The 27,717-nt window shown below is 45.2% G+C and overlaps 1 protein-coding gene across 4 annotated transcripts in view; it reads left to right on the top strand.

The window, feature by feature from the left end:
* The window catches only part of Eva1c (eva-1 homolog C), an 85,350-nt gene that overhangs the window by 19,732 nt on the left and 37,901 nt on the right, over window positions 1-27,717 (top strand). For 2 of the 4 annotated variants that reach the window (XM_020165694.2, XM_020165693.2), the window contains exons 2-4: window positions 12,502-12,698; window positions 15,649-15,772; window positions 26,716-26,868. In XM_020165694.2, coding sequence (XP_020021283.1) covers window positions 12,502-12,698; window positions 15,649-15,772; window positions 26,716-26,868 — 474 coding nt within the window. The remainder of the gene's footprint in view (window positions 1-12,501; window positions 12,699-15,648; window positions 15,773-26,715; window positions 26,869-27,717) is intronic. The other 2 variants (XM_074072805.1, XM_020165696.2) reach the window with 2 other exon arrangements.

The raw sequence follows: 27,717 nt of genomic DNA, 5'->3' as shown, positions 1-27,717 counted from the left end.
TTTTTATTTCACTTTCTTTTTTAAAAATTTTTATTTTATTCATATATGCTTTATTTCACTTTCTTATTGTTGCATATTCTCCCACAGCTCTCTGCCTTTGACTCACTGACGGGTCAGGAAAGACCAAAGAACCGAGAGTTATGGTTCCTTATTTCCCCTCTTCTTCTGTGCCATCATTTCCAGCATAAGTGATTGGAACAAGAGTGAATAGGACAGTGGTCCCTGGTGGTTTGTCCCTGTTTCTTAGCACACAATAACCTCCCCGCCCACACATATTTAAAGTAGTTTCCTTCCTTCCTTTCCTCCTTCCTTCCTTCCTTCCTTCCTTTTCTTTTTTTCTTTATTTGTGCTGGGGATACATTGTAGCAATTACAAAAGTTCTTACAATAAATCAAACATATCATACTTGAATTCATCCCCTCCACTCCGCTCCTTTATCCTCCCTCTCTCCATTCCTGGAATAGTTTCAACAGGTCTCACTTTTCCATTTACATACATGTGTACATAGTATTTGTACCACTAATTCTAACAGGAAGTTAGAATGGTTTTGGTGCCATCAGCATCTCTCATAGACATCCTCATAGACAAAATGGGCTTGGCTGTCCTATGCTTGCTTTAGGATTTGCTGGACTCTGTTCACCAGACTCCTTGGGATTCCATGTTCAGGGCATTATGAACCCTCCATAGGAATGAGGTGGCCAGGAATAGCAGTAACTCACTTTGCGGGTGTCTCTTTGGCCCACTGTTCCCTTGAATTTCCCTATAAAACACAAGTTCAAAGATAAAATGATAATGAATATCAAGACGATGACAGCAGGGCATTAAACCAAGCATAAGGCCCTTGAGAGTGTGTGGGGTCCCGTGTGGTTGTCCAGCTACCAACACCCATGAATTTGACCTTGATTTCAGCCCCTCTCACCCCAGTCCTCACTGTGCTGTCCTGGTAAGAGCCATCCTCATTTCTTCTTTCTTCCTGGGTTTCTGCAACACGAGCAAAGTGGGATTTTTCTGCCTTGAAAATCCGAGCAGCACCACCTCTGTGCATACCAGTCCTCAGTAGCTCCCATCTGCCTTCAGGTTCAAGGTCAGGTTCCTTAGCAAGACACTGCTTATTTCCTAGCCTCTGCTCAACCTATGCCCTATAACCTGGCTGAGCTGGACATGAAGAAGATCCCTCTGAGCTTTTGCCTACCTGTCCCAGCTGCCCGAGGGTCATTTTTACCTGGTCACCCTCTGCTCTTTCCGGCCATCACCTCCCACCTGAAAGAGGGCCCCTCACCTCTCAGAAGGGTCAGAGACCTGTTGTTTTTGGCCCCTCTTCCCCCATGTGCTCTGTGCTTCCTCTATTACAACCTAGTACAGTGCAATAAGCTATTAGTGTGTCTCGTCCTTAAGACCAGGGTCACATCCGGGTCTTTAGTGATAACAGAGAACAAGCCAGCACTCTTGCTCTCCAGTGGTATTTGCGAATCACTAGTCTGGAGCCCTCAGGACTCTAAGAGCCAAGCTATTCAAATGCTAGAAATAATACGTGTGGCCTTCAGCCTTTCCTGTTTCCTCTTCAAGTCTATCAAGAAGGAATGGCTAGTTTTTAAGGCCTGGCTTTCCTTCCCACGGCTTCCCTCACCTCCACCCTGCCTGGCCGCCAAACTCAGAGGCTTGACTTCCTACAAATGCAGTTTCTTTTCAGCTCGACTTTACTAATTCATGCCCGGTCCCTACTCTCTCTGTTGCTCTCTGTCTCTCTCCCTAAGTTTCTTTCTGTTACATTCAAGATAATCTTGTAACAAATTGTAAAAAGGGAGTGAGAGGTAGTGAGCACTTCCTCCTACTGGGAAATCCCACCCTTCAGGCTTATGAGAAGCTCATTAAACTTGGGAAGAGGCTGGACTAGAAGTCCAAGGAAGTCAGAGTTCATTAGAACTTTTGCCTGAACATGGCTTCTGTAAACGTATTCTGTTAGACACATTCCTCTTATTTTGTGCTTAAGAACAGCAGACAGCATTTTAGAACCATACTTAGGTGTCATTTTAAACCACAAAATCATCACTAGCACCACCACCAACAACAACAATAAAGCAAAAACACGGAAAAGATGGCACTAAATAGACCATGACAAGCACACTTGCTTATGATAGCTGAAATAAGGCACATCACACACTTGTTGATCTCGTCTGGGACCCTGTGCCTCAGGAGACTCAAAATTTCACCACTCTGCGTGTCAGGAAAGCCCTGGAAGTACATATGGCTGAGGTGGTTGTACAAGCTACCTAATAGGGAGGACTGACTGTGTAGATGTCAGTGAACTGGAGTCTGATTTTTAATGTATCATCCAGACAATGGCCAGGAATCAAGACTAAAAAACAAAGAAAATTCCTGGATGGTGGTGAAAAGAGTGGCTGTCCTGAGGCTCAGAGAAGAGGAACACTCAGCTCTACATGGTGGAGCATAAAAGCAGGCAGTGGATGGAGCACAGTGGGCAGAAGATGAGGGCAGTTGGAGGACGGGGGTCAGCAAAGGAAGGATGAGGAAGAGAGAAGAAAGCTCACCAGGGTCTGAACAAAGTGTAGGTCCCCAGGGCCATTCAGCAAAGCTGAGCCTGTTGGAAGGAGTTGAAAACCAGCCCTGGGGTGAGTGTGCCAGGGAATCAATTAAGGATGAACAGAGTTTGAGGCCAGCCCAGCCTAATTACAGAGCAGGCGCCCGTATTTCTTTACAGTTGCCGACTGTCAACCAGGCAAAAAACCTCCGAGAAATGCAAAGGGAGGAATCCCTGATTTGAAGGCGAAACCAAAGAAGGAAAGGCCAAGCAACCTGCCCAAATCTCTATAGAACCTAGAAGGAGGTTACAGCCAATACAGCTGGTTACCCAACCTGTCTGTATTCTTGGCACAGCCTTCCCCATGGTGCTGCTTACTCTGGTTCAAGCCTTAGGAGCTTCAGGCGGTGGTTCCTTAGAGAACAAAGTGTTTCTGTTGGGAGTCTACCAAACCCACCCTGCACCCACATCCACCTTCAAAATACTTTTTTGAGGTTTAGAATAATACTTTTTAAACATCATCATCTGTAAAATTTAAAAAAATGGTTTCATTATTATGAGCAGTGAAATTACTATATAATTTTCTAATTAACTGAATAAAGCACAAAAGTACATGCCCTCAAGTTTTAACTTCTACCTTGAACATGGCCTGCCTGCCTTGATCATCCTACACATTCTGAAAGTGGGCAGAGGTGGAATGAACCATCCAGAGTTGTTTCAAGGATGTAGGGGGAGACGCACCTTCTGCCACCACGCCTGGGTGTTGGACTCTGTTGGTCCTCCTGGTTGTCAGCAATCCTTAGCATTTCTGAGAGCTTTTTGTTATACCCAGGGAGAGAGCCACCAATTTGGCCAGTTCCAAGCAGGAAAGATCAAGTATAGATTTCATATCCGAGTTTTAAGTGCAGGTGAAAGTTGCATTAAGTTATCAAATGCACTGTGAACCGGGCTTCGTCGCTGAGTAGTTCTGTAGTTTGGGGATTGCTCTGAGTCTCAAAGAAAAGAAAAAGTGTTTTGTTTAGATGCTGGGGAAACTGTGGGTTGATCCAGTTTCTTTTAAGCTAATCTATTCCAGATGGTGTCGTTGAATAACTTTCTGGGGTTAGTAACTGGTCACTGAACAAGGTGTTCATTTTATAGGATTTGAAGCATTTGGTTGGAAAAGCACTGGGGAGCTCCCACCAGACCTGTTTGGAATCAAATAATGAATGTAATCTAAAGATTGCAATTCAAGACCAGTATGTTATGTTTAGAGTAATTTTTAACTACTCTAATTTAAATTTTGATTGAGTTCTCTCTCTCTCTCTCTCTCTCTCTCTCTCTCTCTCTCTCTCTCTCTCTAGCAATCCTGTCCTACACCCACATCCAATTGTTTCCAGAAAGAAAGAGAATCATCCATCTGTATCTATGGTTTCTACATCTTTGGATTCAGTAGATTAAAGATATTGTGAAAAAAAATTGCATGTGCATTGAACATGTATAGACTTTTTGTCAGTATTTCCTAAATACTATAGTATAATAATTATTTACCTAGAATTTATATTGTATTAGGTATTATGAGTAATTGAAAGTATATGCAAGTATTACCCTTTTTTCTTTTTGAGACAGTGTCTTGCTATATAGCCCAGGCTGACCTCAAACTCTCAGGTGCTTGGATTACAGGTAGTCCACCTGGGTTTGTACCATTTTGTATAAGGGTCTTGTGCATCCGAGGATTTTGGTATCTGCCAGGGTTCCTGTAACCAATGCCCTGGGAATACCCAGGGATGACTGTACACACAGGTGCGTGCACACTCCCAGTATATTATATTGGGAGATTTGTAAGTACTGGGTGGGAACCAATTCCCTGGGGATATCCAGGGATGGCTGTACACACACATGCACACACAGGTTGCATATATAGCTAGATCTTTAAGTCCTGGGTGATGCTGGTCACATGAAGATTAAACAGGGCCCACTGCTCTCTCGGTCCCCTTTGACCGGCTCTGACTTTTGTAGTGCTCCTTACTTTCTCTCTCCTTCAGTCATCCATTTGAAACAAATTGCCCTCTACACACCAGACTCTTTCTGGGAGCTGGCTATAGAGCCATAAGTAAAACAAAGTCTTACATACATCCCACAGGAAAAAACTGACCACATGTTTCCACATAGAAAGTGCATCAAGTTGGGGTAGTAGATGACAGCCACAAGAATCTAAACTCCACATGTAAATATAGTCTCACACCCATAGTGACATTTCAGCCCACAATAGACTTCATATTGCATAAGATTATTATATTACCCACTTGTGTCACAGGCTGTCCCATCTAGGTTTGTGTGTGTACCTTCTCTGATGTTCATCCAACTACAGAATCAACTAGAAATACAATTCTTGGAACAGATTCCTGTTTTTAAGTGATGAATGGTTGTACATGTTAAAAAATGTATATGGCTATATAGGAAAAGTACAGAGCTCCAGGAATCAGTGGGTCAGTGTACAAAAGAAGGACATGATGGGAGAAAAAGTAACAAGATAAGGGACAATTGGGGAAGTGATGACCAAAAACCAACATTAAGTGCAAGAACTGAAAGTCCAAGAGAAATGAAAAGACGGCTCTGCATGGGTAGAAAATGGCAGACGGGTACCAAATGGCACGCCCAAAAGTGTAGAACTCTATTTCTTCACAGAACCAAGATTTATTAGCAAATGTTAGCAATTTCCAAGGCTATTTTTTCCACTTTGATATTTCGGAATATTTTAATCCCATATGCTTTGGGGTTCCTTTAAATGCTTTTGAGTCAACGGCATGCATGGAAAGTCTACATGTTTTATTTTGTTTGATGCCTTTGGAAATAGAATGATCTAGCTTTAAGACATCCAAGCAGTTTATTGTCAAAAGAAAATAGCTGTGTTCTGTTGAGGAAGACTGCTTGGAAAATGGATTTTAGGACATTTCAGGCTCAAAAGTAGCACAGTAGAAACCAGAAATTCACCCAAACGATCACCTCGCAGGTTCTTTGGGGAGGATTGCACTTATTTGTATTTTTAAAGAAATGTTTCCATAGCATCCTCAACCTGGGGGTGTAACCCCGCTCCTGAAGTTCAGCCTCTTTGCTCGGGTAGTTTCTTCCTTCCTTTCTTTTCTGTGGCACTAGGGTTTGAACTCGGGGCTTCATGCTTGATAGACAGGAGCTCTAGCAATTGAGCCACTCTGCCAGCCTGGGGTAGTTCCAACTATGAGAACAAACATCCATCTACTCTTTTCCCAGATTTCTTAGTTCTAAATCAAACCTCAGCGAAACTGGAAAGCAGTGAATTTGGGGTGTTGCTCTCCCTTCCCTCCTTTGGGCCCCTTTTCCATGAAGATTGGGAGCCCACTCTTTTCCTTGTCATATCCTTATTCTATCGATCTGTTATTCACTACTATAACCAAAATACCTCAGCCTGGATAACCTTATAAAGAAAAGAACTTTATGATGGCTCACAGTTGTATTCCAAGGTCAAGGCTGGCATCTGGCAATGACCTTCTTGCTGACAGTCTTGAGGCATTGCAAGTCATCACATGGCGAGAAGCAAGAGTGTACATGTGTGTCTACTTCCTCTGGTCTCTCTCCCTCTTCTTATAAAGCTGCCAATATTGAATCATTAAGTCCCTACCCTGTTAATCCCTCACAATGGGAATGAAATTTCAACACGCGAACCCTTGGGGAAGACACTCAAGTCATCTGCAAACCATAGCACTCATGTTCTCTCTAGGGAATGAAATGGACACGTTCAGCTGCTGTATAAGGTGCTCTGTTTCAGCTTTCTTATCACCTGCACATTGGTTCTGAAGCAGACATAAATCTCCCATCTTATAAAGGAGGAAATGGACAGCCAGAGGGATAACAAGGAGCGTGTCCTAATAAGAGCCCATCTGAGAGACTGTACAGCCTGTACTCCTTCCATGTTGTTCACAGCTGCCCCCTCATGCTCTAGCACTTCTTATCCAGGGCGGGGACTAACCAGAGCCCCACCCGAGCCCATCTTCAGTCCCCACCTCCTCTTTACCGGCATAGTAGGTGTCCTATGAGTACACCACTGGGGACCACTGGCTTCTGCTTTCTATGGTAGTATGGTAAAGAATATGACTTGGTGGCTAATTAATGAGACCTCCAATCCCTTCTGTCTTCTCAATAAGTTAACTTACTTCAAGTGTAGCTTTTTGGTAGCAAGATCTTAACTCAAAGAAATGGTTCACCAAAGAGGATTGGACATCACACAGAATGGGATTAGTAAAGCTTTTGGTACTTCTCAAAGTCTTACCATCTTTTTTTTTTTTTTCAGTACTAGTGCTTAAACTTAGGGCCTGAGTACTTGTTAGGCAAGCACTGTACCACGTGAGCCATGCCTCCACTCCTTTTTGCTTTTATTTTTTAGTTAGGACCTTGCCCTTTTACCCAGAGTCAGTTTTAGACCCCTGATCTTCCTACTGCTACCTCCTTAGTAGCTGGGATTACAGATGAGAACCACCATGCCCAGCTGATTTTTTGAGAGAGTCTCACCAACTTTTTTTGGTCTGGGGTGGGCCTCAAATTGGGATCCTCCTATCTCTGTCTCTCCATTAGCTGGGATTACAGGTGTGTACCACCAATGCCTGTCTTCAAAATCTTTCTAAACACAAGCATCTGTTGGCAGGAATATTAGTCAGGGTAGACTAACTGCTGAAACAAACAACCTTTGTGGCATAACAGAACAAAGGATTATTTATGCCATTGTCCAGTGCAATTGGAAAAGGGTGGTGCTCTTCTCTATATAGTCATTAAAGCCCAGGCTCCTTCCATCTTGTGCCTCTCCCATCTTCTGGGGGTGTCAACCTGTCTGTGAGAAGTTAAATGGTCACTGAAGGTCTCAAAGGCCAGACCTGAAAGTGACAAACATCGTTTCGGCCATCTTTCCAGAGCCTTCTACTGACCCACTCTCCTGTGAAGAAAGAACGAATTGCCTCTACCTTGTCCAGACCCACATTTACCTTCTCCCTTCAAAAAAAAGAGATGGACCTGAGGTTAAACCTTTCTCTAGACCCAGTTTGGGCTAAGTTGAACCTGGAGGATGACTGTGAAGAGAACCTGTTTCTTAGATATCTGAGAGGGACTCTCAAGGGACAGGGTTGACAATGACAGTGGTTGCTATTACTGCTCTTGAGTGTGAGAGTTAATCTACTGCTACCCCCCACTCCATGGCTTGAGGACTCCGCAGCCACAGGGGACTCTGAAGTCATTTGTTTAGAAGTAGATCTTAGATCTTGGAATATACAAAGTTCATATGAATGTTTGCTTAAGAACAATTTGTTTAATGGGAACCCTCAACTGCTTCATGCAAAAAAAGTAGGGGGCTGCTCAGTAGGTGGGCCTGGCTCTGACAAGTCCTGTGGAGAACTGCAGTGATCTTGGTTTAACTCATGACATCCCAAGCTTATTTTTTGCCATAGAACCTCCTTCCCCCACCCTGCTTAGCACCTGTTACTCTCACGGAACACTTGAGGGCACTTGCCATGATTCTCTGAAAATCAGTCGTTTCCATCCTTCTGGTCATTCTCTAGCCACAGGAGTGTTTATATGCAAAGGACTTTTCACTGGCAATTTGATGGGAGTGATAACCCCAAACACTCTTTCCTTCAAAAAGGACAATATAGGTCTGAGGGCGCAGCTCAAGTGGTAGTGTGCCTTCCCAACAAGCACGAGGCTTTCAGAGTTCAAACCCCAACCAGCACCAAAAAAAAAAAAAAAAAAAAGGAAAACATAAAACTACTCTAAGACTAAGATTTGTCCCACCCAAACATTTCAGGAAGGTTCTAGCTGCAGCGGTAGCAGTCTTTAAATTAATTAATTTTTCTGGACTGGGAATTGAACCCAGAGCCTCAGGCTTGCTAAGCATGCCACTTGAGCTACATTCTTAGCCCTTTGGTTTTTACTTTGTTCTGGTCTCCCTAATGTTGCCCAGGCTGGCCTTGAACTCACGATCCTCCTGCCTTTGCCTACAGAGTAGCTGGGATTATAGGCATGTACCACCATGCCCGGCTTTATAGCTGTAAGAGTTTCTGTTACTTTACAGTGGGGCAGTTTGCCAGGGATGAGAGAATCTTGGACTTAATCATAGGCTGTTCCCAGGTCCCTAACCTGATGGGGAGAGGTGACTCTGTCTTCATAATTAACCCCTGCCTACTAGTTTAACCAGGATCAACACAGTGTCTTGGGGTTACTCTGGTCTCTAAGGACTGATTTTTAAAGAGTATGTACTTCCATTTTCCTTCAGGATAGTAAATACTTTCTGGCTGAGACGATTAAGATATAAAACATTTTCGACTCATCTGACATGATGGAGAATTTGATCCACAGAGAACTATTAACAAAAAAGCTGCATTAGTAGCTGTTTTTTTTTTTTCTTTAAAGTTTTTCTTCTGAATCAGCCAAGAATGCAAGGTGTGGGGGAGCTAAGTGCCGTGTTGACTGCATGGCACGCTGGAGAGCGTGGGCTCGGAGACTGGAGAAGCGGATGTGCTCTGGAGAGGGTGTGGGATGGGGAGCAGCTGTCTATCATCTGCTCTTTGTTCAAGGAAAGCCTTGGCAGCGGGTTCAGCTCCCCCACTTCCTCCTGGGATGCTCGATCTGGGCGTCTTCACTCTTGTTCCTGCCGTATACACTCTCAGCAACCTCCTCACCTATGCTGTCGTCTATGGCTGTGCTGTGGTATTTACACCACCTGCAGCTGCTCTACCTTCGAAGCACTTTTGGGACACCCTCCCCTCCTGATCATGCTGGCCCTCAGCAGGACCTCCGTTCACCTGGGCCTCACCCTTCTTCTGTGCCCATTTAGATCGTGTTTAGATCAGAACCCACACGAGCTATCATTTCAAGCGCTCTCTTACCCATATCTACTTCTGAACTTGTGGGACCACAACCACACATTAATAAAGATAATTTAAGCCAGGTGCAACGGTTCAAGCCTGTTATCCTAGCTACTAGGGAAGCAGCGATCAGGAAGACCAAGGTTTGAAGTCAGCCTCATGAAAAATTGGTGAGCCTCCATCTCAACCTTTGGCTGGGCACTGTGGTGAGTGCCTGTCATTTCAGTTATGCAGAGGAGCACAAGGTCCAGGCTGGCCAGGGCATAAAGAGAGACCCTGTCTCAAAAATAACCAAAGCAAAAGGACTGGCAGAGTCATTGCCAGACAAGGGCTTTACACCTGAGTCACACCCTCAGTTCTTTTATCTTCTTTTTTTTTCTCTCTCTCTTTTTTCACATAGGGTCTCACCCTAACTTTCCCTGAGGGCTGGCCTCAGCCGACGGTCCTCCTATCTACATCTCCCAAGTAGCTGGGATTACAGCTTGTTTGTTCAGACAGGGTCTTGCTAACTTTTTGCCCAGGATGGCCTCAAACCTCCATCCTCCTTATCTCCTGAGTAGCTGGTATTACAGATGTGTACCACCAAGCCCAGAGTGACTCCTTTCATTTAGTAATAAGAATTTAAAGTTCTTCCATGTCTTTTTGTGGTTTGATAGCTCATTTAATTTTAGCACTGGATGTAGGCCTAGGTTTTGGAAGGTGGAATTGGACTGAATCTAACACAAGTTTTACTTAGGAAGTATTTTCTTTGTACCAACATAGCGTTAGGACTGATGTACCCACAGATGGGGGCTCCCCATCCCTCAGAGTGCAGAGGGCCTCAATGAGCTACCATTAGTCAGTTCTGTGCATTGAGCTATAAGCTTTTGCCTACAGAGTCCCTTTCTCAGAACAGGTGTGGAGGCAGGGTGTTCAGGCCATCGCACCCTGTGTTGCTATAAATGGTTCCACAAAGTTCCAGTTCTATTTAGTGGGGGATAGACTAGGTGACACAATGAAGAAAAGCAATGATCCAACACAAAGTTTCTTTCTCATGTGAGGGTCTGTGAAGCGGGGGGCTCTTCAGTCCAGGAATCTGGGACCCAGGCCCCCTCTGTCTCATGTCTCCATCCTCCCTGAAGCTAGATAAAGGATATGGTGATTTTTGGTTGAACTATGAACTTTAAGCCAAAGTCAAACTCTGAGAATGACTTTGATGTTGTAGTCAACTGGTCCCTGCTGAGGGACCCTGACAGGGTGATGACAGGGTGATGGTCAGGAAAGTTTTAATGAGGGGTCTGAAGAGATCTAAGTAGAGGGACCAGCTGGGGACACTTTGGGGTGGGACTGCTTGAGAGTGGCCTCTGGGTACCTAGAGGCAGAGTATGGCTCATCACTGGGTTCTGAGCCCTCATAAAGGAGGCCAGAACTGTAGGTACTTGTCACTCAATCAGAGCTTGCCTGGGGTCCCTGCTGGGGGACACCGACCAGAAGCCCAGGACCTGGGAGGCCTCAGTCTGGCCTCTCTTGTGCCTGGCTGGGTGGGAGCAAGACGAACTCACACTGATGGTCCACGTCCTTTTGCAGCTCATGTAAGACTGCTTCTCCAAGTGAGGTAGCGTCCAGTGGTTTTCAAGGGTGAAAATGAGCCCAGGCCTAGGTTAAGCATGCCAGTGGGTTTTTGAAGCCTTGTTTAGAACATTCTAGATGAGCAAACAAGGCAACAGCAGGCAAGATGTCTCAGTCCCTTTGACTGTAATTTCTGGGAAGCCTGGGAGTGGTGCCTTTTGCCAAGAACTATGTTTCTGAGAGGATTTTGAAACCTGAGCGTCAGTAACATAGGCACAGGTCATCTGTGTGGGAATCCGGGACTTCTGAAAGTACCCTTCCTTTCCTAACACCTCCCTCTCAGAGGCCAAGGCTGCCAAGCGCGTCCCACACACACCTCAGCAGAAAGTCCCTGGCTGTGCTCCCGGTAGCCTTGTCGTTGACCTCATGAGGTATAAGAGAGAGGAAGAGAATCTCCATTTTGCATGAACCTTCCTTCCTTCTTTCTGAGAACCACCCTGGGCCCTCTGGACTGCCCAGACATCTTCTGAGCACGTCAGAATTGAGGCCTATCCTCCATCTTCCTTAAGAACTAACCAAGGAGGCCAAGATTGGGCACCTATTCTAGATTCCTGTGGCAGTTGCAACCAATTTCAAAAACTTGGGTGACTGAGCACATCAGTTCATTCTCTCTCGGTTCTAGAGGCCAGAAGTCTGAAATCAAGGTGGCAGCAGGGCTGAGTTCTCTCTCTGAAGGCTCTGAGGAGGGATCCTCCTTGCCTCTTCCAGCTTCTGGTGGTGGCTGGCCATCTTTAGCTTTTTCTGATTTGCTGCTGCATTCCCCTAGTCTTTACCCAGCTGTCTTCCTTCTGGGTATCTTCTCTTATAGGGACATCAGGCATATAGTACGAAGTCCTCTTACTCCAGTATGACCTTATTTTAACTCATTAGTCTGCAATGATCCAATTTCCTAAGCAGGTTGTGTTCTAAGGTTCCTGGTGGACACACTAGTCAATCTATAACAAAGGCCACAAATACCTTCCTCCTGTCCCCTGACCTTCTTCCTAGCAGGCCCCACACAGAGCAGAGAGCCTTGCCTGCCTTTCCTCTCCATGGTAGACAGGCCAGGAGTGGTTTTCTAAAGTAGAACTGCATCCTCCACACTCCAGGAAGGCCTGGAAAAGAGAGAACGCAAGGCTCCCTCAGGACAGGCGGCCACATGCCTGGGGACACCCACTCAGCATATTTTCCTGCTTTGTAGAGGTGCTTCCAGACTCCATGGCTCCTGGCCAATCCTTTAGTGCTTCCAGAAGGGAAAGAGCCCTCCTCGAGTCACAGTGGGCCACCCCAGATCAAGGTTTCTGGACCTGGCATGAAAGAGGGATCTGCTCCTGCAGCCCCAATGTGGCCTCATTTGGTGACTTCACCTCCAGAGCTGCTATCAAGGCTGCAATCCAAGTCTTCCTGACCAGCAGCCCGGCCCCAAGAGAACCAATGTTCTCCTGCTCCATAACCTAGGAAGCAGTGGTGGGTTCCTGGGCCTCCTATAACTGGCTGAATATTTTCCAGGTTACCTAACCAAACTCCTGCAAAACCACACCGCCTATGCCTGTGATGGGGACCACTTGAATCTCCAGTGCCCTCGGCATTCTACGATAAGTGTCCAATCGGCATTTTATGGGCAAGATTACCAAATGTGTAGTTCCCAGCAACCTGCCTCCCAGAGGGAAGACAGCTTAACCTGCGTGGCACCCACCACCCTGCAGGTATTGCCTTTTGTAGATGTGTTAAGATGATAAAAATGCTTTCATCTCTCTCTCTCTCTCTCCCCATATATTTGTGTTATATAGTTCACTCAAAGCAAACCTGATCTATGAAATTCATGATTCATATACATCACCAGAGCTACAGGTGAGCTGTTTTTACTAAAGAAGTCCAAATAGAATCCCTACCCAATGGAGAACTCCCTTAGTACACTCGCAGTGTGAATTTACTCATAACACACTGCTTACTGCAGTGAAGTGGAGCACAGCCAAGTTGGGCTTCAGCCCCCAGGCCCACGTCTCCCATAAACTCCCAGAGGAAAGGGATTCTTTGGTGAAAACCACGTGGATCTCCAGGAAATAGACATGGTCATTTTGAGCTTCTTAGAGAGTGGACCACAGTGAGAGAAATGTTGACAACGGTCTTGTTTTTTATGGTTTGCTTCCCCACTTGTAGGCCACCACATTTTCCTTGTTTGGAGCTATTTTGACCAGCTTCTGCTGAATTTTCCCTTCTAGATAGTACTAGGAATTGAGAGAAGGGATCTTAAGTCATTCTTTTTGTTTGTTTGTTTTGGGGGAGGGCTATTTGGAGAAAGATTTGTTACAGGTGGGGGTCAAACCATTTCAACTATGGCTTTACACTATTTATGGATTTCAATTATTGAGGCAACTTCTATTCCACCATCCCTGACCTTTCAACATTGGTAACTAGTTGATCAAGATAACTGAGCCATTGGCCTTGGATTTATTTTTTAATGCCTCCAGGTTCCATATGTAAACATTAGAGGCAGGGTGTTTAGAGGAGGCGGCAAGTTAGAAGTTGGCTAGACTTTGTCAGCCATAGGAAAGTAGATTCACTAGGAAGACTAAGGAAAGATAGAATTAGCTCTGGCGCTGTGTCATTCTTAATGTCCAAAGAGGACATCAAAACTAATGTATTGATATAAAGATTTTTCTATTTCTCACACCATTTATTGCTTCCATCTCAAGAATGGTAGAAGCCGGGTACCAGTGGCTCACGCCTATAATCCTAGCTATTCAGGAGGCAGCGATCAGGAGGCTTGAGGTTTGAAGCCAGCCTGGGCAAATAGTTTGTGAGACCCTATCTCAAAAATACATAAAGGGCCAGTGGAATGGCTCAAGGTGTAGTCACTGAGTTCAAGCCCCGGTACAGCAAAAAAAAAAAAGAGTGGTTGTATCTGGATAGTCATGTGATTGATAAAAACAACCCCACTGAGTTGCTAGAAAGAATGTGTCTGAATGAGTTTCCTTGACATGGTTCCCGTACGCTGATGAGTGACATGTTTCTTGTGGGATTACGTGCCCCAATCCCCTCTCCCCCTCTGGATCCATAGCCCTGTTGGCTTGTCCCCATCCCTTCCCCAACTGCCCTGCCCACCCATCCCAAGGGCCCAGACTGCCTGCTGCCCTTAGTTGAATGAAAAGAGAGTTTGGGCCAGTGCCCAAAGGACGGAAATGCCTACTTTGTGAAAGTCTGAACTCCTGGCACGCAGGAGTCCCTACCTCAGCCAGTTACCCCTGAGGGCAGAGGATGTTCCATTAGGCCGACAAGTTAGCGTTTGTGTACACAGTTCTGGTGTTGCTCATGGCTTTGTTATCCAGAAACATCCCCTTGCACTTACATCCAAACCTTTCCTCCGTTGTGACTTTAAACTTCATGGAACCAAGGTAATGTGATTCCTCGAATCAGGTGGCTTACTGTAGAGAGAGGGCTGGCTGACTCCATACAGGTGACCACCCTGGCTCATGACTGATGTCAACAGGAAGTCCCCCTCACTGCCTTTTCCAGTTTAGACCCAGCCTGCTCCATGGTTGTAGTGGAGAATACCTCCAGGGACATCTAAGGACTGTGTCATTCTGGGAGCTAAAAGGGATTGCCCAGGCATTCTTTCTGATTGATAGGTACACATCTGCTGGGCTCCTGAGGTGACAGGGGATAGCTGGAAGGGCCAGCATCCTTCATGGAAATATTCCATGAGCAGCTATGAGAATGTGACACGGGACAGTGTAGCAAGTGTCATAAATCTGCCCTTGATTCGGTCCTGAAATATTAAGTAGATTCTTGGGAATCTTTTTCTACTGTACTTGGAGTCCTTTAATCAGAACCAAGTTCAAGACCTCTGAGTTTATCCCAGACAGGCTTTGCTCTATTTGGAAACCAGGACCTGAAGGAAAAACAACAAAATGCTGGACTTTACCTTGACATGGTGTAGGGTGTTCCATGAGCTTCCACTGAGCTGATTTGTTGACAAATGAGTTGGGAAAAAATCAGTAGGGGAGAGAGAGAGAGAGAGGAATTTGAGGGAAAGCTTGTAGATCAAATGCTCAACAGAGTGTCTGAGTATCCCATGAAGGAAATTTTTCCACAGGGAAGATGTGGACCCCATACCCTTAAGTTTGGTGAAAATTGGAACCAGCTTTTAAATTTTTATTTGTTTGCCAGTGTGCTGGCTCACAGGCTGGACAGAGGCTCTCCTGGGGCCTGTGTGGGGCCATTTCTAAGGGTTAGGAGCCATGGCTATAATTCCTGACTCTCTGTTTTAAAGGTAAGAGCCCCTCCTTGAAGTGCCATCCAGTTGACACTCAAAGGTGGCACTGCTTTTGTCACTGTCCCTTGGAGCCTTTGCAGTGCAGCACCTTTGCCAAAAGACTCAGCCACAGCATCAGCTGTGGCTGGCTGGGGGTTGGTTGGTTCTCCAGTGAGGTCTGATCTGCTGGATAAGGTTCTCCCTTTGGGAAGGAACAAGAGAGGCAGGGAGCCACCCATCACCCAGGGGAAGCACCCATCATGTGCTTCCATCCCAGATATGGCCCAGGCCAGGTGGAGAGACCTCCCTTGCTCCTCAGAGCCCATAGCAGCCCACGTTCGGGGTCTAGCAGACTCTGTGTGTGGTTTACAAGCCTGTCCCTTTTCTACCTCTCCTTCTAGAAGGTGCTGGACGAATGCCAGAACCAGCGGGCCTGCCACCTCCTGGTCAATAGCCGTGTCTTTGGACCAGACCTTTGTCCAGGAAGCAGTAAATACCTCCTGGTCTCCTTTAAATGTCAACCTAGTAAGTAACATCTGAGGGGGGCAGTGTGTTTGGGGTCGGTTCCAGGGTTCATTGACACTCCATAGTGTTCAGCCAACTTTGAATCTCTTTTTAAATAGGAACATTGTGGGGGAGTGGGGAATCAGAGTGTGATTGGAGAGAGACAGACAGACAGATGGGAAGACAGAGAGATAGAGAACACACGTGCACGTATGTTTTTACAAATCCATGAACTGAAAAATCTTTCCTACATGTAAAACTCAATTGCACGGTTGTTGAAAACAGCTGGATGGGGAGCAATGGCAATTATCTTTCTTCAAAACGAGGAATGGATTCTGCTTTTTATGGGGCTTGATTTTCCTTGAGGACCACAGCACAGTTGCCACCAGAACCCATGGCCTCAGAGGGGCTCATTAGCCTTGTTCGACCCCATGGAGAGTGAGGCCGCTGGAGCAACCTCTCCTAAGTTCATCCTTGGATTTTCCCCAGTGACCTTTGCCATGTCTAGTGCACCCTGGTTTTGTGATTGACCTCTCACCAAAAGTAATCTCTTGTCCATGAGTGAGTCACACATCCAGGCATAGAGGGTCTGCCCAAGAGAAACCCAAGGGAACTACAGTGTAAGACAGTAGTAACCTTGTTGAAATGATAGCAACACAGCTGGGGTGTGGTCCAAGTGATACAGCACTATGTGAGAGGCACTGGGTTCAATTCCCCCCGAAAAGCACAGTAGACCCCGGGTATCTGTGGGCATCTGGTTCCAAGGAGGCCACTGTTGAGAAAAAGCACGCGTGCTCAGGATGGATAGAGTCCAATGCAACACTGCAGATGTTGGATTCATTGTCCCATATAACGCTGCCCAGTTCCCACCAAAGGCATGTTGTCTTTCAACACAGCTCACATTTTCACTTTATCACTTCAGTGAAGCACATTACTTGCCTTTTGGGGCTTGGGAGGATTACCATAATTTTACCTTGCTTTTGGGGCACCATTTGCTCTTTGAGAGGCTGATTTTTCCAAAATGAAAGGCAGGGAAACACTCAGCAGATCAAATGATTTAAATACAACTGGCCATAATAAATGACTGAGAGCTTCCTCATATCAGCTGAGCTGTGTGAAGTATGCATGGGAATTTAAAACTTTTATTTTTGAAATTTCTTTTATTTATGTATTTGCTGTGTTTGGTCAAAACTGCATGTAAGAAATCCATGAATAAAGTGGACTTACCGTAGTCAAAAAGCAACTGAAGTTGGTTATTGGATAAATTATATCTAACAAGTCATTCCGTGGTTGGACTAGTAAGAAATTTAACCAGGGCTGGGTGCGGTGACTCATGCCTGTAATTCCAGCTACACAAGAAGCAGAGATAGGAGGATTGAGAGTTCCAGGCCAGCCCTGGCAAAATTAGCGAGACCCTATCTCAAAACAAAATACAAACTTAAGTGCTGGGAGTGTGGCTCAGGTGGTGGAGTGTTTACCTAGCGTGTGCTGGACCCTACATCCTGTGTTCAATCCCCGGTATAGCCAAAAAGAAAGGACATGAACACTGTTTAACCAAAATGTAAGAAGTGGTAGTTTTACACCACCTTTCCTACTTTTCACATTTTGTTCTCTGTTGGTTCCTTCTCGGGAGCCCAGCATTCCTCTATACACTGGTGGCCTAAGCACTGGACGTGGAGAGACACTGGGCAGCTGTGGGCCCTGGTCTCTATGGCACATCTGGGGAGAAGTCCTGGATCCTCTCAGCAAATATCCAGACCTCTCCCCTCTCCCCATCCTCCCCTGCTAGGGCCCAGATACCTTAGAGCTGCCACTGAAGTGCTGGCCCAGTACCGTGCCTGCAAACACACTCACGCAGTCACTCACAGACACCTCATCACACACATGCCACCACACTCTTGTACCGCATTGCACACACTCACAAATGCCCACACACGCCACCACACACCTTCACTTGCACACGCACACGCACATAGTCATGCATACTTATACACAATCCCATGTTCACACAATCACAAACACCCAAGAATGGACCAGAACATTTCAGAACAGCTGAACCTCCCTTTGTGAGTTCCCAGGTACCCCTGCAACTCCTGCCTCAGTTGGCAGACCCAGGAAAATCACCCCAAGATGTCTGTGCTCTTTGTGGCCCTCCTGCAGCTGGCTGAATCTCAAAAACGTGACACCCTTGACTGTGTCGTGACTGCCATTACCTTTGCGTTCTTTTTCCTTTTTCTCTCCCAGTTCCCTCCTTTCCACAGTGAAAACAAATACCACTTGAAAAGCAGCACTTGTTCAAAATGTTAACAGAAAATCTAGGAGGTGGGAATATCTTGGTATATTGTGATGTTCTTTCACCTTCTCTTATTTGAAATTTAAAAATTTTTTATGGTAAAATGTTGGGAAAAGCCAACCTCTTTGAGAAGTCAAATGGCCCTTGTAAAATTGGCAGACTATTGTGTATTAATCTGTTTTCTGTTACTATAATGAAATACCTAAGGCTGGGTAAGCTATAGAGAAAAGAGGTTTATTTTTGCTCCGAGTTCCGGTCCCAGATCTAGGGTCTACGTCTGGTGGTGGCCTTCCTGTTGGCAAAGTCCTGAGGTAGCACAGGGCATTGCATGGACGGAGATAGGGAGCATGTGTGTCTCCATCTCACTCTCTCCCACCCCACCTCTCAAAGGCCCCACCTCTCAACAACACAGTTGGATTAAGGTTTCATCCTCTTAGTATTTTTGCAGAGGGGCTTAGATCCCAGTGTGAATTTCAGAGGGGACAAACCATAGCACTTGTGTACTTCAGGGCCAGGCCACCATTACACCATGTGCAATTTCGTCTGTTTATAATTTCACTCAGCAAACATTTATTAAGCACCTACTGTATTGGATAAGAAATTCACACCCCTGAGAGGCTTCCTGAGTGATGGGTGTATCTTGGGGCCTCCCACACTCCTTCCAGGGTACTTTTTTATGGGTTTTTTTTTTTTTTTTGGTGGAACTGGGGTTTGAACTCAGGGCTTTGCACTTACAAAGCAGACACTCTACTGCTTGAGCCACACCTCCAGTCCTCCAGGGCACTTTTTAAACTTTTTTTACTCACAAGCATTTTCTGAGATTTCACATAGCTGGTTCAGGCTAAAGAACTCTTTTCCAAGGTGATCTTCTATGTCCAAGATCCACATAGATCTATTGGAGAGCCCATCTTCAAGAGAGAGAGAGACCCTGCCAGCAGACTATCTTATTTTCTTCACAGCAATATCACCATTTGGATTCCCCTTGTTCAACTGTGACTTGCGTATTAAAATCACACACACACACACACCATCAAAATGTGAGCACCAGAGCAAGGACTGTCATATACCATTGCAAACCCCCAAATAGCGGGTGTTCAATGTGCTTATAGAACCAGGTACTGTGCCGGGTCACCAGATCTTACAATCCAGTGGGAACAGGACTGACATCCCTTGCAGAATCACAGAAATACGTGCAAGACTCCAAGTGAGGTCAGGGCTTCCACACAGAGGCTCAAGGGACAGTGCAAGTAGCTTGCAGGAGGAAATGACCTCAGAGCATTCAGCAAAGGCTTTTCTGAGCAAGTGTGATGGAGCTGAGAGCTACAGTGATGGAGGTGGAGGGCCCAGGAAGCAGAGACCATACTGGTCCTACAGCTGGAGGCCACAGGTACATAGGTACAGCCAGTTCAGGAGATGGGAGGACTGGAGCCCAGTCCAGTCCTGGAGCCCAGGGAGTGAGAGGAGCATGGGTTGGAACACTGCGGCAGGAGCCAGGGCCACATGGCCAAGGAAGGGTCTTGGAGTATGTCTGTGAGCTGGCATTTGCACAGGGTGTGACGAGGTCATAGAGCCCTCTCTGGCTGTCCCAGGGAGAACAGATTGGGGCAGAGTAACCCCGTCTTTGGAAGCCTTCTTCACATCTTCCTGTGTCTCTTTCTTCTGAGGCTCTTCTCCCCATTTTCCCTATTTCCAGTCCTTGTGTGACACTTGGACAGCCCCCTGTCCTATGATGTGCAGAACCATTCTGTACAACTCTTCCCGGCTTTGCCTGTGTGCTGTGAAATCCACCACGATGGCAGCGTTGACACCAGAGAAATTGGCAAGGGCTACAGACTGGGGCGCTTGGTTGGTTTTTGTGCAGAGCTGTTTCACCAGTAAACCTCATCACAACCTTCTGTCCCCTAGTGCACCTCATGTTCTTCCCCCAGTCCTTCTCATCCCTGCAAGGGATTTTGGTTCTGTGAGGCATTGGATCCAGGCAGTTCTGGATCACTATCTGTTTCCTCTTAGGGCAATCGTGTGATCTTGGGCAGTGTATGGACAATTTTGGAGTCTTTGGGGCTGTGGGGAAGACCCTAAAATCTGCAATGCGGTGTGTAAAATGCTTAGCTCAGGTCCCGCCATGGAGTTGAGCTCAGTCACTTGTAACTATGATTCCAAGAAGCGGATGGAAGTAATTCCTGCAAAAGATGTCCTCCAAGGCACTTTTTAAACTTTCTTTACTCACAAGCATTTTCTGAGATTTCACATAGCTGGTTCAGGCTAAAGAACCCTTTTCCAAGGTGGAATGGGGCAGGGACTGGTGTGGATGGAGCAGGGACTGGTGTGGTCTGCCCTAGGTGCAGGCAAAGGCCCTGCTCCATCCACTGTGCAGAGTTTAAAAGCACAGCACAAGTGACCAAATGTCTGTTTGCATTTAATTTTGCCACGCAAAATAGTTTCTGCTGGGTATTGAGTGGGGGGGGGAGAGGGAGGGGGGGAGTGGATGGTAAGGGAGGGGGTGGGGGCAGGGGGGAGAAATGAACCAAGCCTTGTATGCACATATGAATAATAAAAGAAAAATGAAAAAAAAACAACAAAAAACCCCCACCATTTTGAGAAAAAATAAATAAATAAATAAATAAAATAAATAAATAATTGTAAAATAAAAAAAAAATAATAATAATTTCGCCATGCACCTGCACTTGTAAGCAATGCCAGAAATAACACCCTCCTGTCATGCTGCCCAACTTCAGAAAGCCACTGCTGATTCACAGATGTGTACAGACGGCGCCTGGCTTACGATGACTGGACTTAATGATTTTTCATCTTTATGAAGGGGTGAAAGCCATATACTATACATTCAGTAGAAGCCACACTTCGATTTTTTTTTTTCTTTAGGTGCTGTGAATTTTGATTTTTCCCAAGCTAGCTATGTGTAGCATGATCCCTTCTCCAATGCTGGACAGTGGCCATGAGCCACGGCTCCCATCGGTCATTCGATCGCGAGGGGGAACAAATGTGCATTGTGCTGTTAAGGGAGGGTGTTCACTAGGTTATGTGTATTAAATGCATAAAACTCTGATTTCTTTTAGATAAATAAGAAAGTTGGTTTTGATTTTTTTTGAGACAGGGTTTTGCTATGTAGCCTAAGTTGGCCTGGAACTCCCGGTGTGGTCCAGGCTGGTCTCTGGCTCCTGATCCTACCTCCAGCTCCCCAATAGCTGGGGTATGGATGTGACAAGCAAGCCCAGCTAGTTTTTCTTTTTTCTTTTTAATCAGTATATATTATTATAGATTATATATAACCATGTATTATAACATGATTCTTCTTCTTCTTCGTTTTATCGTTTTTACATTTACTCACACGTGTACACATGTTTGGATCATCTTCCCCTCCCCCAAACTTGTTTTTCGAAATAGGACCCTCACCAACTTTTTTTTGCCTAGGCCAGGCTCAAACTGTGAACCTTCTGTCCCTGCCTCCTGAGCTCTGAGGTTACAGGCATGAGCCACCCTGGCCAGTTGGAAAGAACTATTTCTGTTAAAAAAGACTAACCAATATTTTTAACTGGAAATGGGATTATCCAGACATAACCTCTCTGCAAGTGGAGGAGCTTCTGTACGCATGTTATTCATAAGAAATGTGGTCAGAAGCAATGGAGTGTGCCTGTAATCCCAGATACTCAATACACAGAGATTGGGAGGATTGAGATTCAAGACTAGCCTGAGCGAAAAGTTAGCAAGACCCCATCTCAGTCGATAAGCTAGGCATGATGGCATATGCCTGTCATCTAGCCACATGGGAGGCCACAGGTAGGAGGATCACAGTCTGACGCTGGTCCTGGGCAAAAATATGAGACCCTATCAGAAAAATAAATAAAGAAAAAATGGATGGGAGCTTAGAGCACTGAGTTCAAATCTCAGTACCACCAAAAAGAGAAAGACAGAGAGAGAGAGAGAGAGAGAGAGAGAGAGAGAGAGAGAGAGAGAAGTGGGATGGCCTGCGTAGTCCTCTAATAAGTACAATTACTAGGAAGAATGTCATTGCCATTGTCAGTTTCATCAATAGCATTGTGGTTCTCCCCCCCCAGCCACCTGTTGTTCTTTCACCTAAAACCCCAGAAACATGGGCAACCTGCTTCTGAAGGGCTGCCCAAAACTCTAATCTAAGGCCAAATGAGAACTTGAACCCAGCACCAAACCCGGTCTTGGTTCTTTTGGGAGATAGCAATTATGTCAGTTGTAGTCCCTGGTCTTTCAGAGCCCAGAAATGTCACTCCTAGGTGACATTCCTGGGAACCAAGCCCCTCAACATAGCACAACAGTCACCCTAAGACGAATGTGACACACACAGACGCCTCTGCTCCAGAGAGTGATTTATTTGTAACCTGGGGACAAAGTTCTGGAGGCCTCATTCCTTGGGTGCACTTTGCAGGTATCAAAGCTTAATGAGTGAGCTTTAATAAATCCAAAAGACATGGCTAATAAATTCATTTCATGGTGTGCCTTAAAAAACAACAAAACAGGCTGGTGGGGTGGCTCAAGTGGTAGAGCGCTTGTCTAGTTAGCATGAGGCCCTATATTGCAACAAAACAAAACTCTTATAAGTTTAAAAATTTCTGATTAAAAAAGAAAGAAAGAAAAAAAAAACTAGTCCTGTTAAAAAAACTTTCTAGAAGTCAACAGTGGCACATACCTGTAATCCTAGCACTGGGGAGGCTGAAGCAGGAAGGTCAAAAGTTCGAGCCTAGCCTGAGCAACATAGCGAGACCCTGTCTTTAAAAAAAACCTCTCTACCCATTTCAGTACCCCCAGCCCTCTTTTCTGTATCAAACACCAGTGCTCACCCAGGCCTTTGAAGTCAGGCAAGATGTCCATGTTGGTGGGATTTAGCATGTAATCAAAAACAGTGCTTACTTAAAACCTCCAGCCATTGCAGACGTGAGTCACCAAAAAGACTCAAACCCTCTGAAATTACAGTCAGATTTAGTGTTCTTATTTAGAAAAAGAAAACAAACTTTTCCTTGACTCCAATTTCAAGCAGTTGTGCTGAGTGTCCAGAGAGTGGGAACAGGACCCTAGAAACATTCACAAAGTCACCAGTTTTCTCTTCCCTACTTCCTGGTGTCAGATTAGCGCATGGCAGCCTGTTTCTGCTCTGGGTCTTTGGTTAATCTTTTGTTTTGATGGTATTGGGGTTTGAACGCAGGGACTCACACTTGCTAGGCAGGTGCTCTACCTCTTGAGCCACTCTGCCAGCCTGGTCTTTGGTTAATCTTGAATGTTCCCATTTCATGTACAGTCGCTCCCCCCATCCTTGAGGAATACAGTCCAAGACCCCTGTGCATAGATAGCACCAAACCCTGTATATACAATGTTTTTCCTACACGTACACATCCATGATAAAGTCTAGTTTATTTTTAGGCACAGCAAGCGATTAACAATAATGAATGATAAAATAGAACAATTATGACAATATACTTTCATGAAATTGCTAGCCTCAATACTTTTGTGCTCTGGGGCCTTTGTGAAGTACAATGAGGGTGGTTTGAACACAAGCACTGTGATAACAAAGCAATGGATCTGATAACCAAAACAGCTGCTGGGTGACTAACAGGCGGGCAGCGTATAAAGTGTGGACACAGTGGACAAAGGAATGATTCAGGTCTTGTGTGGGACAGCCACTTGGAAAAGGATTTCATCACACTACTCAGAACAGTGCACAACTTAAAACTTACGAGTTTTTTCACTTCTAGAATTCTCCAGGTAATAATTTTGGACTCTGGCTGACTGTAGGTAGCTAAAACTTTGGAAAGCAGAACTGTGAATAAGGGGGAAAATTTTTATCAGCACTAAAGCCAGAGGGCATCTTAAAGTCCTAAAAGGTTTTCCTTCCTGTGGTCCAGAAATTTGGGCTCGCTGCTAGTTTTCTGTTTTTGGTAGGAAGTCATGGGAATGTATAAGAATTGGAAAGGTGGGTTTATATTTGGAAATTGTTTTCTTTTGTGTTTTAAATTTGAAGCTTAAACAGCTCCAAATTTCTAGGATACAATGAAGCAGCCAGATGCCATTCTCCTAACATATTTCTGGAAGGCGTGTGGTGGGAGCTTTCAAATTATTTTGATTGAAACTCAAAGTTAGAAAAATATTTTATATATTAGCTCAACATAACACATACAAGTAACTGGAAGACAATTTTTTAATATTACAAACAATGTTCATCCTTTCTCCCATCCAAGTACTAACCAGGCCCGACCTTGCTTAGCTTCCGAGATCAGACGAGATCGGGCGTGTTCAGGGTGGTGTGGCCATAGACTGTTCATCCTTTCTTTGTGGGGTATCCTTTGATGTTTTCTAAACTATTCTTTGTTTTGTTTTGTTTTGTTTTAATTGCTGGTCACAAAACACTAACTTGATTTCAAGAGACATCCATGAGCCTCAGATCACAGTTTGGAGAACACAGACTTGTGGTATGTCAGGGACGAGAACCAGTCTGCTCTCAATCCAGAAGAGCAAAGAGGAAGGAATGCCTGAAAGACAAAGACAGGTGCTGGGGGCTAGTTTTCTTTCCCTCTGGGTAGTCTCCCGCCACCACCACCATCCCAGGACAACCAGAGCAGCTCCTGTCACTCAGCTATTGCTGGCTGTGACTCTATTGTCCCTGTCTGCTCTGTGGCTGCCACTTCAAAGAAAACAACCAGAGGGGATGGTGATAGACTACAGCAAGTGTTTTTCTTGACTTTGTTCACAAAATGCAGAAAATAACCACATATGCAAATAAACATGTTTTGCTTTGCTTTTGTTTCACAAAGTTTGTAAGTGACAGGCTGAAAGAATATTTTTTTAACACACAAGTGACATAAGTTAGGATCCAGAATATGTGCCTCACTTCTCAAACAGCTCCTGACACTCCAACATGTGATATGCCTGGGGTATGAAGAGGTAGATTGTTCACAGAAGGGCTGTTTTGAGTGCTAAATTCATTAATATGACCAAACTTCTTTCTTAGAACAGGAGTGGACATGCTCAATGAGTATTAGTTATTTTTATTTTTAAAATATCTTAATTGAGGTATAACTTAGATAGCATCAGATTCATCCATTTTAACTGTATAATTTGATGACCTTTATAAATTTACTCAAGCCGTGTACCCCTGACCACTGGCCATCTAAAGAACATTCTCGTCTTCTCATACAGTTTCCAGTGACCATTTCCTGTCCCTCCTTGGTCTCACCCCCACTCTCAGGAAACCATAAATGCACTTTCTTTCTTAAGCATTTGCCTTTTCTGGATATTTTCCATGCAGTCACATGCCACATAATGACGTATCAGTCAACGACAGGCCACATGTATGACAGTGGTCCCATAGAGTAGAACAGAGCTGAAAACTACCTGTGACCTAGTGTTTCTCTGTACCTTGTTTGCGTTTAGGTATGTTTAGGTACAGAAGTACTTAATATTGTGCTACGATTGCTGTGGCAGTCAGTATGGTAACATGCTATGCAGGTTGTAGCTGGGAGTGGTAGGCTGTGCCCTACAGCATGGGTATGAAGTCGGCTCTAACTGTGTAAGTACACCCAATGTGACATTCACACAATGACACCATTCCCTAGTGACACATTTCTCAGAACATATCCCCATTGTTAAGGCACACATGACTGTATAATATTCCCCTTTTCTGTGGGGGAGACATTTTTACTATGGTGAAGTTTAATTTATAAATTAGGCACAGTAAGAGATTAGCAACCATAGTAATAAATAGAACAGAAATTACAGCCACTGTAATAAAAGTTATATGAATGTCGTCTATATCTCTGGAATTTTCCATGTAATATGTTCAGACCATGGTTGACTACAAGTAACTGAAAATTTGGAAACTGAAACCTGAGATAAGGTGGGGAATTATGGGATAAGTAGTGTTTTGTGCTTGAAGTGCAATTATTACTTTGAAAACTAAAATCATTATTAAAAAGTCCTATTAATTGGATGTTAAGAGGATGCAATAGTTCTGTATGGCACAGTGGAGAACGGTTTGATTAACAGGAAGACTTTTCCCTGTGTTCTTTGTGAACAGGGGACACTGGGTTAGATCCTAGCCTCGAATGCACTGTCAGCCGTGGGGGGGCAATTATTCCTGGATTACTAGATATGGGAGACTTTTCATACTTCCCTAAAGAGGAATTTGTACAGACACAGCCCTTTCTTCTTGCCCATTTCCTAGCAAAGAACATAATCTGCTTTCATATCACCTCTCTTTTCAAACCGGAAAAGGGAAAGCTGATTGTGGAGCTGGGTGCAAGGTTCACTGGGTGCTTCTCTCAGGTAATTCCTGGTCTTTGTCCGTGTAAGGAAGGTCACAGTTAAGGAGTCTATGACCTTAAGTGGGGAAGAACCTGCATCAGCAGTTTCTTCCCAGGGTCTCATCAGCCCGGCCTCTTTCCCCTGGCTCGCTCCTCCATCGGCACCTTAGCATGAGTCCTGGGATCTTTGTCCTGTGCACAGATCCCCGTCTGCTTCCTGCACAGGGCTTGTTTTTCAAGGCCTGGGATGGCTTGAGCAAGCAGGGCCATCCTGATGTCCCTTCACACAGCGCAGCTCCAGGGGGATGTGGGGGGCAGGGTTTGGATGGTGTTCACAGATTCCTCCTGAGGGAAGCTGATGGTGCCGGTGATTTTTGTTTCTACTTCAGATGAATTGAAAAACAAAACTGTGTGTGAAGACCAGCAGCTGAAGCTGCACTGCCATCAATCCAAGTTCCTCAACATCTACTCTGCAACCTATGGCAGGAGGACCCAGGAAAGAGACATCTGCACCTCAGAAGCAGAGCGGCTCCCCCCCTTTGGTATGTGACTTTATTTGGCTATACTTAGGGTGCTGTCTGAGCAAATTAGAGTTTTGAGTCCCCAAAGAAGGGAGCCACTCCAGTAGCCAGACCTGGATTAGAGGGAGGATCCATGTCATCATGGTGGATTACTTCTCCTCTACATTCCTGAATCTGCCAGTAGCTATTTGAGTGCCTGCTGTATGCAGGGCCCTGTTCTAGTCATTGGGCCATTCACAACCAACATGCATCTGACCTCCAGCAGTGGACAGGAAGGCACGAGAGAGCAGATAAGAGAGGCACTAGTAGCTTTCACTATTAGTATTAAGTACTATAAATAATCTGGAGATGATTTAAAGAATATCAGAGGATGTGTGTAGGTTCTATGAAAATATTACACCATCTTCTGTAAGGGACTTGAGGACACACAGCTTGTGGTATTAGCAGAGGGGCCTGGAATCCATCCCACAATGACACTAAGGGATGACTGTATGTCAAGGCCGTATGTCAGGTGGGGATAAGTCTACAGAGAAAAGTGCACAGGAAGGGAGCAGGGGAACGAGGGAGTGGGCTCCCACGAGGATTTGCTTATAGAGTGAGAGGTTTGCTGAGCGTACACCTGGAGGAGGCGAGGAACTGGGCCTGCAGACACCTGGGAATGAGTGTCCACATAGAGCAAAGAGCAGATGGAGGGCTTGAACCTGGACTGGATCTTGAGTGGTCATCAAAAAAAGCTCAGCTAGTCATTCTTAGAAGTCTGCAGTTTGGAGCAAAGAGACCACACCATGAAATAAGCCTGATAGCTCCACCCATCAAAAACATCCAGTAGGATGGCTCCAAAGAAACAGAACTATAGGCTGTGTAGAAACA

This window comes from Castor canadensis, chromosome 5 (assembly GCF_047511655.1).
Source record: "Castor canadensis chromosome 5, mCasCan1.hap1v2, whole genome shotgun sequence".
Taxonomy (NCBI): Eukaryota; Metazoa; Chordata; class Mammalia; order Rodentia; family Castoridae; genus Castor; species Castor canadensis.
Note: the sequence above shows the minus strand (reverse complement) of the source record. Positions and strands in the feature narration are given on the sequence as shown.